At 39.5% G+C, this 14921-nt stretch overlaps 1 protein-coding gene across 1 annotated transcript in view; it reads left to right on the forward strand.

Annotated features, from left to right (window-relative positions):
• The window catches only part of Aard (alanine and arginine rich domain containing protein), a 7018-nt gene extending 1729 nt beyond the window's left edge, over positions 1 to 5289 (forward strand). Inside the window, exons 2-3 of the mRNA XM_015486281.2 lie at positions 3 to 30; positions 4058 to 5289. Coding sequence (XP_015341767.1) covers positions 3 to 30; positions 4058 to 4216 — 187 coding nt within the window. The 3' untranslated portion in view covers positions 4217 to 5289. The remainder of the gene's footprint in view (positions 1 to 2; positions 31 to 4057) is intronic.
• The last annotated feature ends 9632 nt before the right edge of the window (positions 5290 to 14921 follow it).

Here is a 14921-nt window from a genome sequence, read left to right on the forward strand (position 1 = left end):
AGCGCTCTGGGCCGGCTGCGCGCAGAGCTGGTGAGCGCGCGGGCTGGGCGGCCGGCTCTCGGGCAGTAGTCACCTGGGTCTTCTCCGCCTCCAGAGCCTCTGGCTGCGTAGCCAACCCGAGGATTTAAGGAGATCCACCCGAGTTGTTCCCAGGGAGAGTGAGAGTTGACCGCGGTCCTTGGTCTTCCCGGGGCGCCAGCTCGTGTCCACTTACTGCGGTTTCATTGCCATTGCCCCAGTAACATCGTGGGAAGAGGCCTTCCGGGGTTGATCAGGGCCTAGTGTACTAGTGATGTTCTCAAGACCCCAGCTGACCTTCCCCAACCTGTTTCTATATTATTCTGCTATATGAAAAGTTCTCCATAGGAAATTTTTGACTTGTGTATATTTGAAGTGTGGAGGAGGAAAATTCGATGAAATAAGCTCTCCTGGGATAAATGGAGTGAGCCCATTAGCAATTCTTTCTTTATATCCCACAAGATACTCTTATTTTACCTCTTGTTAAGAATTCAGAAGACTGGAAAGGGTAAGGTGTTTTGTAAAACTGTATGAAAGGAAAGTGACCACAACACTCGGAGCGACCAAGAGATCTTTTTGCTGCAGTGCAACAGAGGAGAAAAGAGAGAAAGAGGAAGAGAGAGAGAGAGGAGAACATGCACACAAGGGAGACAGAGAGATCAAGAGAGAGAGACAGAGCAAGAGAACAAGAGAGCAAGAGAGAGGGGGGCCCAGCAGGAGGGAGTTTTTATAGCCCAAATCTAACGGGGCCTCTGGGTCTGCAAGCTGTTGGCACAAGGGGGTGGGGGTGAGTATTCAGCTTTGACCCAAACAGGTGATAAAGGACCAGACAGAGGGGGGTTTGAGTGCATGGGCCATCCTGCAGCTAACATTTGTTCAGCCTGCCCTGCAGATAACATAGTTCAGCCTGTTCTGCACCTAACACTGTAGCTTTTGAATATCAGGCAGGTTACGACTTAGTGTGCTACAGGAGGAAGTGTATGTAAACATTTTATATGAGTGTTTTTTAAGATTTAAAAAAACCCTCTAAAACAGAGTTTGAAAAGGACAACATAAATCGAAGCAATTCATGCTTTGAAATGGTGCTGCTGATGAATTATGTAATGGAGACTTGACTTGAAAATTTCTCCTTTACATTAAATACCAATAACCAGTACTTTAGAACTGATGGTTAAACATTAGTGAATTGTCTGGTTAAGTACCTCAACATAATATCTGTCTCCTTTATGACTTTAAGAAGGGCAGTATGGTAGTTAATCTTACTTTACCATGTTAATAACCCGAATCTGATAAGGGCTCCATTGTATCCATATAGCCTTGTTGAAGAAACACTTGATTTTCATCCAGAGGCTTAGCAGTGAGTCTAACTAGCTAGATATGGGAGCCACCTCATTATGGAGCCACCTGGAGGCCAAATGCTAAAGCTGAGGCCCAGCCATCTCTGTACCCACCACCTATGCCACTACCCCTCCCTGCAGCTCAGCGGACTCATTTAAATCCAATGAAGAGATCATATTGAACAAACTCTGAGACACCTATTAATAACATTCTAGCAAGTTGTTCCACCAGTAGGAGTTTTAGCCAAGTAATGTATATTTGTGGGTGAGAAGATAGGGAATAAAATTCCAAGCAGATGAAGGTTCATATCCCAGAATTAGCATTTATGGGCTCTGTTAACATTTGATGGCCCTACCACTTTGGGATGTTAATTAGTAAGTTTGAGTTTATTTATTCACCTGTAAAATGAAGATAATAATCTCATAGGATTTCTGTAAGAATTATATGAGGCAATATTATACCAAGTGCCTAGATCATAGGCATTATTTGTTGACTCTTCTTATTGTGATAATTATTGTTATTGACTGTGCCAAAAAGAGCAAATACTTATGTGTAAAAAAATTAAGGTTTTTCTGGAAAGGAACCACAGAATTCTATACATTCACAAGATATTATGTACCTGATTTAGAAATCATGGTCAATGTCTTGGCCAACCACCTAGCCAATGTGTGTAATTGGTCATGAAGAAGAAGCATTAGACAGGGGTATTTTAGCTTAGTATCATCATCACTAGAAGAAGTAATTTTTAATTATGGTCAATTAATTAGATTTCTGTAGGAATCTACATACACCAATACACATAAGCACAGGTATCATATATTAAAAAAGAATTTACCAAAGATGTTTCTTTGATATGATGAACAAGTTCAGTTAATTTGGAGTTATGTTTGACTTGCTTTTCCTAGTGGGATGTATTGGTTTTTATGTATTGTGAGTACGTTTCAGTGTTATATATATTCAAATTCTATGTAAAATTTTTTAGGTGCATAAAGTGCATTTTTTTCCTCTCATAGCTAGCTCATGGCTTTCATCATATTCTCAAAGGCATCCATGATGAAAGAAAGTTAAAAAACTGTTGATGTTTGAATATCCTAAATAAGTGTAAATTACACATACTTCCTTTATTAAAGAGTGAACCATTATCAATAATTTTACTCCCTGATTCTTGGCATAAAGACAGAGGATGGCTGTCTATCATCAGTTCATTCATTTATTCCTTCATTCACTTAGTCTTTTAGCAAACATATAGAGAGAGGACTGTTGTGCTGTGTGCAATGCACCCAAGCTGGGGACATAATCATGAATAAGACACACACTCTGCCCTCGGCATCATCAGTCTAGTCTGGTTTGTGTTGCAAGAGCGAGTGTACAGAACACTGTGGAAGCAGTGCAGGGGCCAGTCATGTCTACCCACACAATTGGAAGTGTTGGCACTTGATTGCATTCAGTAGAAAGAGAAGTGGTGAAGGGCATCTTAACCACAGGTCAGAAGGAGGAGAGGCTTTGCATGTTGTGTCTTCAGGATGCAGTGGGAACTGGCATGGGAAAGGGTTCCAGAAAAAGAAGATGGAAAAAAAAAAAAGGGCAGGATTCCCAAGTCTGAGCCCAAGAGAGAACTGAAGCTCCCCATAGGCCACAAGTAGGGGCTTTTCGTGTTGTTCTTTTACTGTTTGTTAGCTGGATGTCCATCTACTTTATCCCTTGCTAATTCTTGCTACCATAGAAGTGGTTCTAGGTGTTGAAGAATAAAGAAAAATGTGGGGGAAAACTGAAAGATAACTTTACACACTAGCTTTATTTTGCAAATTACATACGGACCACCAACCGATGCATTATGCACTTTTTTATTTACACAATGTCCTGGTTCATCCTGAGATGGTCATTTTTGGCGAGTTGATGGGAGATTTTAAGCAGAAAGAGCAAATTTCTCAGGAGCTGCATCAAGCTAGACCCTGATCCAAGAAATTCACAGTAGTTGATCATTAGTTTTAGGTTACAATACAAAGTTTATGTTGGGCTAATAAGCTTTGTTGGACTGCCTCCTGGGTAATCTGCCCTAGAGATCTAGTTTTAAAAAATTTTAACACAGGAAGACCTTCATAAACTCTGATTGGAGGAGGTATAAATCAGTCTTGCTATATAACATTTCATTCTAGAGTGAAAAGTGTTAGATTATATAAGTACACATAACTATACATGTGCCTCTAAGGTGTCGTTAAATGTTTTTTCTCGTTGGAGAGACCATTTAAAATCCTGAAAACTTGAAATGACAAGTAATCAAGTAAATGGGCCCAGAGCCTGAACACTCAGATGGCCTTAGGCAGTTATCTTGTGGCTGGGAAAGCTCATAAAGATAAATGATTTCATCGTGGATCACATGCCATTGCTTGAAAACAGCCTTCAGTACACAGGTATTTTTCATATGGACAGTTTTGTGCATCAGCTATTTTTGTTTTCATTTCAAGGCCATTTCAAAAGCTATTTATATATCTGAATTTTACCTTGTCGTATAGAAAGTCAGTTTTATAGCCAGGCCAAATAGTCAGAACGTGAAAATAAGATGAGAAATACATCTTTTTTTGATATCTTATTTTCCTTTCCCAAAGACTCCTTATTTCTCCTGTGCAGTTGAGAGCAGTTTCATTTGATCTGTATCTCAAGCTAATAAAAATCCTTATATTTTTTCCCCCCTAACTTTTAGCTGGAAATGCGTTTCCAAAACCATCAGCTGGCCAGAACTTTACTGGATTTAAACACGAAAATGCAGCAGCTGAAAACAGAGCATGAACTGGAAATTGCATCAGAATCTCAATCCCTGGAAGATAATGCTGTGAATCAGGAGCATGATCTGAACCCATAACACAGATAACTCTGAAATGATTCTAACAGTAACATTATATGTGCTTGATATGAGCTCTGAGGACAATTTATAGACCAAAAATTTGGATGCCTAGGGAAAACGACAAAAAACATCTAAGAAAGAGGACAGAGAAAATGGTGCCTTAAAATATTTTGAAAATATTTATTTATTGTTTGGGCTCTTTTCCACAAGAAGTGTGTGTGTGTGTGTGTGTGTGTGTGTGTGTGTGTGTGTGTATGGGGCGGGTTATGGGAAAGAAAGTCACAGATGCCCAAGCCAATTTCCAATCTTCCCTCTTTTTGTTACCTTTCTTTTGGGGCTTTACCTGAACTTGTTTTTGTCTTACTTTATTATTTATTCTTGATTTGTAGCCCAGTAGCCTGTTCAATATATTGCTCTCCCCTCATTTTTCGGGAATTACTTCTGCCTGGAATCTGACAAGACCTTCTGGTGGTTTGCCACTGAGAATGTTCCTTCTTCTTGGATATTGTCATCCAGATCAAGGAAAACAGAACAGATTGTCCCAGGATTTTTTTGAACAGGTACATTCACTGAGTCTGTGTGACAAGGGACACAGAAGCTGCTGTGGTCACCATGGTAGAAAGCCCAGCCCAGGGGGGTGGTTCGGGGGTTGAAACTGAATCACTGAGCTCAAAAGGAGAGGGAGGCTGTGGTGTTCCTTGTCTCTGAGGTCAGGCTTGTTATCCTTTAGATACATGAAATACTCTCAATTATACTTGAAATTATATTTGCAAAATAGATTTCCTATGTGTTTCTTCCTTTTCATAAAATCTCCTTTTACGCGTTTATTCAAGTTGTAGTTTTATGACTGTATACAAAAAGTTTCCTAACTAAAGCAATTCTTTCATTTAGTTTATAGGAGTTACAATAGTTCTTATTGTTGCATTAGAATATCTAACTGTGCCTTAAAAGTACTGTCTTTTTAATGTAAAAAAAATAAACATTAAAAAATAGTTGTAGGCCTAATTGATATTTATACTGGTTATCTAAAAGTAAACATTAATTTATAACAAGCTATGTAATTTTAATGCTTAATTAAAATAAAATTGCTCTTGAACACAAAAGAACCTAAGAGATGTGGTCTTTCTCTTTTTAAAATAAATGCTGGGGCTAGGGGTGTAGCTCAGTGGAATAGCATGTGTGTGCATGAGGCTCTGGGTTTAATCTCTAACACCAAAACCCACAAACAAGCAATGAAAGAGAAAAAAGAAATAAAATTTTTTCTAGTGTGAGTATTTGAGAATATCTGGACCAAGTTTAGTTTGTCTTTAACTTTTTTCCATAGTAAGTAAATTATTCTAGCCTATTGATACTTAATTTCTTACCTCTGTAGGACTGAGCTATTATGAGCTATTATGAATATACACAGTGATATTCAAAATTAGGTTTGTAAAAACATATTTCCTATGTGTTTCTTCCTTTTCATTATTATTATTCATACTGGGAATTGAACCCAGAGGTGCTTAACCACTGAATCACATCCCCAGCTCTTTTTTATTTTTTTTATTTTGAGTCAGGGTCTTGCTAAGTTGCTTAGGGCCTGACTAACTTGCTGAGGTGGGCTTTGAACTTGTGTTCTCCTGCCTCAGCTTCTCCATCTTTTGGGATTATAGGCATGTATCACCATGCCCGGCTCCTTTTAATTTTATTGAATTTATGAGGAATGAGTTCCTCATGATGTTTTTTGCTGTTGTTGTTATTGTTATATTTGTTTTAAGCTGCCCCTTAATTGTTGCAATGATCATTCTCAAGAGTGTTTTAAGGATCATATTTATAAATACTTATGATTCTGAGGAAATACTCAAGGTGATTCATTTATAAACTCAGTTCCTTAGAAAATATAGATTATAGACATTGCTTAGTATTTATGTAGTTTGATCATACTGATGATGTGCTATATTGGACATCAAAAGGAAGAAATATGAAAGAGAACTTCTGAAAATTGATGCATTGATGTTCAAGTTTTCAGACCAAAAAGAAAAAAAAAAGTTCATTATTTTATTGCAAAGTTTTGTTACCACTTTTTTATTCTAATTTTCAGAGATAAACTTTATTTTAGGAACCCCAGATGAAGAGACAGAAACTCTTTGCCTCAAAAATATCTTAATTATGGAAGTCCTAATCAGTAGGATTGGCCTTGGCCTTGTAATTTTGGCTGTGCAATATGAAAACGTAATGAGAGCTTGATATGGGACATTATCACTATTAAATGTTTCTGCTTTTCTAGACATCCCTTGCCTTGTTTTTTTTAGGTAGCAGAAACAGATGATTGTTTTACCATTTTTGTTTGAAATGGCACTCTACTGTTTGTTGTCAGCTTGCTGGATTGTCTTCCTATCAGCAGGGGCACACAGGAAGCCAGAAGGAAAGTTTTCTAAGAGATGCAAGGATGTGCCTACATTGGTTACAGTTCCCCTTGTACCAGGGTTTTAAAATAAACCAGGGCAACAGTGTGACATTTTAAAGATATATGAGATGGAAGGGGCCAAAACTAGTGCCAGTTGGAGAGGAAATGAGAAAATAATTATAACCCAAATTACTCATCAGGGAAGCAGTAACTGAATAAACCGAGGAAAGTAAGATGCTCATAACAAAATCGGAGAGAGAGAGGGCCAAAAGAAGAGGCACTAAAAACAATTTCACGATGAAAATATGATGCTTGGCTTTTTCGAATGACACGATTGCTCACAGTGTTAATGGTGGGGAGATAAAAACACCTTTTCAGGAAATGGGCTTTCGCTCTGCGGTGCTTGTTTAGCACCTACCAATGAAGAGGTTCAAAATTGATTATGACAATTAGGTGCTTTGCACATGTCATTAGGCAGCACATTCCTTTACAGGTGGCGTGGACAATCCTGTTTTGTTTGGCTTGCCAGACTACTTCTGCTGGAACAGGTGCTGCAGCAACCCCAGCCTGGGGACAGATCAGAGTCTGCTGTGGACAACCTCATGATAGCTGAGCCCACACTAGCATAATTACAGGAATCCTATCTCCTCAGTCCCCTCCTGGCAGGATCTAGCACCCTGTGCAGCCATCAGCTCTGTTTGTTTACCACTATCATCACTGCCAGAGTCCCTCTGGGCCTAGGGTTTGGCACAAGGCCCTCCAGAGCCAGCTGCTTTCTCTCCTGGTTGTTTTCATGGTTGCTGATGCTGCCATCGCTGCTGCCTCTCTGCTTCTTTGCCTTATCAAGAAAGGTTAAGGTAGAATGAGAACTAGGTTAGGTGTCTGGTTAAATGTGGGCCGCCCTGCCTGCCTCTGGCTCTGTCAGCCTCTTGCTCCACCTGAACAAAGTGCTGGGCAATAGAACTCTGAGTTGGGGAGATACTTCCTGGAGCAGCCAGAGTTGGTGTTTCTCCTGGGGCTGATGGATTGGGAGTTAGAAGACTTGCTTCTTCCTTCAGAATCATACTGCCACCATGTTTCTCTGCTGGGCCCAGTGCAGGAGGGATATGTGGAATATAATTACAATAACAAAACCAGCCATGATATCACCATCCCTCCAGTTCCAACCATTGTGCCGATAAGTCCACTTGCATCAGCTTATCTCATTTTCACAGTGATTTGTAGGAGTGTAGGACCCATTTGGCTTTGCCACCTACCAGCCATATGTTTGAAATCCTTTTAAGTCTGTCTAAAAATGTGGGTAAAAGAAACTCACCTTATTTAAATCTTGAGCATCCCAAGCTATAGAACCATGAAGCAGGTTTTGGAGATGGAGTTCATGGTGAAGTTGCTCCTACTTCTGTGAGTTTCTTCCTCCTGTACTTTCAGTTCTTACCACCCTTTTGGATTTAGACCTTCTCTGGACCTCTTTCCATATGGCATTATTATGCCTCTCTAATGCTCTGCCTCTCGGTGGAATGATAAATTGTTGATTTACCAAACATGGGAGTCGACAGCTGGGAGATACAAAATCAATAGTAACTGCTACTTACCACCACTGAATCTGCCTGGCACACAGTGCTGTGTGGGATTGAATCGAATTGCCCTCGCAAAACTGTGAAGTCGGAACAATTGTTTTCTCTATAGAGAAAGAGAAGAAGTACTGGAGAGGTGATGGAACTCAACACAGGTCACTCAATTAGCAGGCAGAGCTGTCAAGATGTACCTCTGCTGTTGTGAAGAAGAAACCTATGCACAGGTGAATAATTCACCATTTTAACAGAAGCACATACAAAGTGCTAGGGATGCATTTTACAAGAATCAGACAAGTCTTCATTGAAGGCATGCTTTCAAGTTATTCTTTGTGTTCACTGAGGGAAAAAAAAAAAAGCTCTCCTTTTGCATCTTATATCTTAGATAAACTAGTTGGGTAATCTGGACAAATTAATCCACTTTATTTGTGCCTAAGTTTTCTCATTTGAAAATAAGAGAGTTACTGGAAATGGTCCCTAATTCATTTCTCTGACTTCAAAACGTCTATTCTGTTTTAATCCTGCCAGGTGGTGGCTGGACTCTACTGACTCTGGTGTTAGCATGATGGGCTGTTGACTGTCACTGGCCCCTGGCTGTGAAGTGGACTCTCTAGGTCCTACCCTTGCTCTGATCACAGCCCCAGCTGTTGCAACTTTGATGATAACAGGAAGAAATCTCATTACTCTTGAATGTCCCTCTGCTCTTCTCACACACCATGACTGCAGCTGGGGGGAAATGTCACATTTGCACTTCAGAGGGAGACGAGCATCACTCAGATCTCTTCTGTGCCCTGATTTTAGAGGTGGCCTGCTGTGGCGCCTGCTGCTGGTTGGGAGCATTACACACTACATCAGGTGATGGAGTTGGAATCTTGGCTCTCTCACCTCCTCCCTATCTTACACAACATCTCTGCAGATCATTTTGCTTATGTCCAAATGATAATAATCACATCTACACCCAGGATTTGTTGTGAAGAGTCAATGGATAAATGCCTGTGAAGTGCTTAGAATACCAACTGTTTATTATTTTAACAAGTGTAGGTAGGTGACATTTTGCTCATCCTTGCCTACCAGAAGTGCCCAAATCCAAGAAAGAGAGAGACTGAGGATAACAGTTTTGTGTTTCCCAGCCCTCTTTCAACTCAGGATGCTTCTGGAATCCAATTCTGTCCAATAAGATAAAGAGGAAATTTCCTGTGGTGGGGGTTCTGAGAAACATTTTCTCTTCTTACACAAGGAGAGATAAGAGGAAAGCACTCTTCTCCCTCACCTCTTCCTTTCTTGCTTATGGATATTGGCACATGTGATTGGAAAACTTGTACCTGCTATAGCCATCCATGACCAAGGGAGGAAATATATGGACATATTAGGGATGAGAGGACAGAAAGATGAAAAGAAACAGTTTCTTGGTGACATCACAGGGTTGCTGAATCCACCCTGAGTGTGCCTGCCACTGTCTAGTCTTGTTCTGTGAGACAGTGATAACAGTAAGACCCAATTGTTTAAGCTACTTCATTTTGCATGCAGTTCTTTCACCTAAAAGCACTATAACTGACACACTTGAACCTCAATGACCTCCTGGGACAAAGGTTCATGAGGGAGCATTGTCTGATGGCACTTGTGGACATCATCAGAAACTAGACAAAGGAATCCAGAGACAAACTTTGTTGCTTAAATATTTCACATTTGCCTTTAGTGAGGACCCATCCTATGCAATAGGGGAACAACTAGAATGAACTGAGAGGAATCCCCTCCTGAGCCCCTGTGGAATCCCACAGTAAATGTGCTAACTGTGGAAAACATTTCCCCATCTGCCCCACCCCTCCCCAGGATGTCCAAGTGTCTGTGAAACCTTCAACCTATCTGATTCTATCAGAGAAAACATTTTACTTTTCAGCAACTGAAAGAAGTGAGGTAGAAATATTTTCCTAAAATGTCTCAAAATTTAACTGACAGCAAAACACAGTAAATGATTTGTCAGCTCTTAAATTTTTATATGAGGGAAGTTGAGAAAACTGTCAGAAAAAGCTTGGCACTGTTTTTCTATAAAAATGGCTTCTAAATTAATATTGAGGGTGCAAATCTGTCTAAACTTCTACAGGATTCAGTTATAAATTGTTGTGCTAAGAACCAGCTCAAGGTGAGGGGAGCTCGGTCAGAATGCCCTGAAAGCTACCTATATTAGAACTGGTTCTATTAATAATGGTTCACCTTAGAGTTTACCATTTGCTCTATGGTTCACGATTTACCAGGTGCTGTCATCACCAAGAGCCCAGAAAACTTTCAGTCGCCCTATGAAGGAGGTGTTGCTTGAGGCTATGGGATTTCAAGAGACATCTGGAAAGCTTGCCTATTACTTTGGAAAAATCACCCTCATCTTGCTTTCCCAGGCTGCACTTTCCCTAAGTGGGCAGTTACTTCCTAGAGGGAGTAGGGTGGGTAGAATGTAAAGCCAGTTGCAGGTACCCAGAGTTGCTATCTCATGAGCCATTTGTGTCTCTGGGTTTCAGTTACCTCATTTGTTGAGCCTGGTGATGGACTCAAAATGATAACTTTGAGAACTTTAAGTTTCTCTGGGTGAGGCATCCTGCCTGGTGTATTTTTAGAATTACCCTTTGAAATAATGCTGTCACCATCTCCTTAGTGTGAATTATCTTAAGTGGTGATATGAAAATACTGACTTTAGAGTGTGCTTTAGTGACTAATTAAGGAGGGGAAGGGAATAGGAGGGAAAAAAGAGAGAAAAATACAGAATTTAAATTCTTTGTATCTTATAATTTTGCCTTGAGTTGACTTCACTCAATAGCATGAATCAAACAGTTCAAATTGTCCCCCCTCTTTTCCTTCCTTCCTCCTTCCCTCCCTTTCTTTCTTCATGTCTTTCATTCATTTATTCAACTCTATTGCTGTGCTACTGAGTGCCAGAAATTGTTCTAGGAGGTGATGGGCATCAACTCTAAAATGAGCATTTTTTTAAATTTTATAGTTCAATTTTTTTACATAAAAATCAATTTTAATATTTTCTCCATTAATCTATTTGAACATTCTGCCAAAAGTTTTTAATATAGTATAATCCTACTATATCCAAACCATAGAAGGCAGGGAGGGATTTCAGTGAGTATTATACTTTTTTTACTCTGTAGAAATCAAAAACAGACAAATGTAACTGTACTGACAAGAGGGAAAAATGCCGGACAGATAACAAGAATAGAAATGTGACGATAAAATAATGACATGTGTTTCCATTATTTTTCCTCCTTTCTATAAAAATCAAGCCTCCCCCATTGTCTTCATTCCTCACAGGAATATGCACACATCTCTCAGAAACAAAGTAAAACAAAGTCTCTGAACCTTTTCACTCACAGCAAAAGTTCACAACACCTGCATTACTTCCCTGAGTCGTCCACCAGCAGGTTTCTGTCCTTACTACAAGGCAAGCCCATAATGCCATCCATGGCCACCCAATTCCCAAACCAAGAAATATTTTTCAGCTCTCAGCTTTTAAAGCATTTGAAACATTTAAATATTTCTTTTACTTGACATGATCTTTGGGTTTTCATGATATTTTTCTGCAGTCTTGCCTTTCTCAGACTTCTCAACAACCCCCTAGAATTTGGTATTCCTCAAGGTTCTGATAAGTACCTCCAATGGAGACTGCCTTCACACACACAGAATTTGGGTTAAAGAGGTGGAAATATCAATAATTGCCAAGTAACTCTCTCCAGTTCAAGGTCAACAGGTATCTTCAAACACAATTCCTCTTGCCAAAAGCATATTCTAGCATTCCATATCTGAGTGATATCACTACCTGACAGGTAATCCATCCTGAAAATCTAGAAGTCATTGTTACTTTCTACTTCTCTTGTACAAGAAATAACTCCAAACTGAACATCTTGCTGAATACTGAGTGTAGGACAATGAACGTGAGATGGCGGGGATGGGGGAACAGATAATTCGATGCAATATTACCACATGATGTGATAGATGCTGTGGCAGGGAAAGTTTGTAGCACTAAGGGAGTTAATAGGAAGCACATGTGGCCTGGATGTGGTGTGAGAGAGAAGAAGGTGGGAGGGAGGAGGAGAGGTAGATGACAGTCCCCGGCAAAACAACCAAGCATGGGAAGTCCCAGAGATGAGCAAAGTCATCTTCTATTACCAGGAGGCAAAAAAGCTCAAGGAAGTTTGGAGCTTAGAAGGGGGGGTAAAATGTTAAGAAGCATGGCTGGAGTGGTTAAAAGAGGTGGCCATATCATGGACAGGTTTTACGAACCACATCATGTGGTTCAGACCATATTCTGAGAGCAAGAGCAAACCATTGAAAAATATTTTTCAGCTTAACTTTTATGATAGCAATACTTGCACATAGCACACAAAATTAATTTTAATAATTCTAAAAATCTAAATTCAGAAACTATTGGTCCTCTGATGTAATGTTCTGTCAATCCAAAGAAAACAACTTTCAATTCTCAGACTTTTTAAATAATGTAAGTTTGCTTTTAAATATTGTGCATTTCTTTTATGATACAGGAGAGTTGAGAATGTTAGCCCTCTTGCACTCACTTCTTCCAATCTTTTAGTCCTCCTAATGTGATAATTTCATATTTTTCTTACATTTATTTTTATTATTTTGGTTATTATCTCCTGCTGAGTCAAATAGTAAACAATGAATATATTTTTTCTTATACAAATTTTTATTTTCCCTGGTGTTAATATTATAGGCTTCTGCTTAGTTTTCTTAGAATCTCGGTAGAATCTTATCACATCATTCCTATAGCTTTAAAAAAAAAACTCCCAATATTATCTTATTTTCACCTTTCAGAGTACCTGATACTTGAAGCTTTCCTGGGTTCTGTTGGGAAATTTTTCTTGCTTCCAATAGACTTATTGATTGGCATTTTGGGTTTCCTTTGCTCGTTTGGAAAATTTAGTGTTCTTCCACCAACTTTCTTTATTTCTTTCTTTTTGGTACTGGAGATTGAACCTAGGGATGCTTAATAACTGAGCCACATCCCCAGCCCTTTTTATTTTTTATTTTGAGACAGAATCTTGCTAAATTACTGAGACTGGCTTTGAACTTGCCCTCCTCCTGCCTCAGCCTCCCAAGTTGCTGGGATTACAGGCACGTGCCACCGCACCTGACCTTCCTTTCTTTCCTCATCCCATTATTAAAAATCCCAAATTTTATTTATTTCTAGTGTAATCAGGGATGGGATTTGTGCTTTTGTTTCTTTCTCAAGTAAAGCTGAAGATGGCCAGCAGGTCTTGACTCTATTTTAAAACTGAAATTCTTGGTACGTTGTAAGTACAGGACACTCATATTTGCTTTTGAGAAGCATCTCTGTGTGGAGAAAGTGAATCTGAGGGGAACTGCATTTAGGGTCAAGGAGTGAAATAGGGCAGATCATAACAGAGTGAAGTAGGTTGAATTCTATTTTGAAACTTGAATGAAATGATCTTGAAAGGTTCCAAAATTAATTTCTTCCTAAAAGCACTGGAGGAAAAAAAATTTCAAACACAATTCATTTTTATCTCTTTTCCAAAATTACCAATGCCTAATACCAATCACAAAATGACCAATGTCCTATTTATGGCCTTAAAACATACCGGAAATGACTATGCTTTGCTTTATGATCACAGTCTCTCCTGATGAGTGACAACTGTGGTGATTTTATTGCTTTGAATAATTTCACAGTCATCACAAGAGTGCCAAACACACATACACCATAGAAGATAGAATGTACAACATAATTAGTAAAGGCTGCCAGCAAACGGGTATGGTCTTAAATGTAAAAGCATGACATTTATTATGTTGTTATCAAGTCATCCTTCAACTCATGGGACTAAAAATACTGAGACGAATATTTTGTAGGAGAGAAGATTTAGGTAATTGTTTTCACATAGTTAAATGGCTATTATGGATTATATCATTTTAATACTCAGAAAAGCAGTGCCTTCCACCAGTTATGGGTCAATGTGATGCCCTGAGGTCCTGAGGTCCCAGAAGAGTGGCTTAATGAGTGGATCACTCCTGCTGAACGGTGGTGGGGTATTTATTTTGTGGGATTGTGTGATTATATAATTTTGAGTAATTCTCATTGCCACCAGAAAACAGGAAGTCTTTGGGGCTCTGGGCATCCAACAGTCTACAGATAACCTTGGAGCTTGAGCTGTATGGCCCATGCATCAGCTCTCGCCCATCATGGTCTTACTCTTATCCTGATAATCTGTCAGTCTATGGCACTCAGGGGCAGCCTGTGTCCTCCCACCACTGGCTTTCAGTGTGGTTGGCCCAGGTCTTTCACAAGCCCCATGCCACGTGTCAAGGAGTCCTGCAGTATTGACTTTGCCTATTTCCTTTCAATGCTTTCTAGGATTTTGCCCACATTCTAATTCTTCACATTCCTGTTAAGATCCTCTCTTACTCCAATTGATATTGAACATGAAGCTACTGTGTTTTCTCAATTAGATCTTGAGTCATGCCAGGGGAAGGTTGGGCCACTTTTCTTATCCTGCACACAGGCCTCTGGCTTACCTGCTCAGGGTTATGTGTGTGTGGAAGGCAAAGCTGCAGTCAACATTGGTCTTTACCAGTGCTCTAACTGCTTGGTATAGACTACTTGTAATTTCATCTGGTATAATTTTTTTTTTTCTGCCTGAAGGATTTCCTTTAACTTTTTTTTTTTTTAATTTTTGTAGTGCAGCTAAGCTGATGCGTTTTCAGCTTTTGTATGTGTAAAGGTCTTTACCCTTGTTTTTGAAAGGTA

Source organism: Marmota marmota, unplaced genomic scaffold (genome assembly GCF_001458135.2).
Source record: "Marmota marmota marmota unplaced genomic scaffold, marMar, whole genome shotgun sequence".
NCBI classification, from domain to species: Eukaryota; Metazoa; Chordata; class Mammalia; order Rodentia; family Sciuridae; genus Marmota; species Marmota marmota.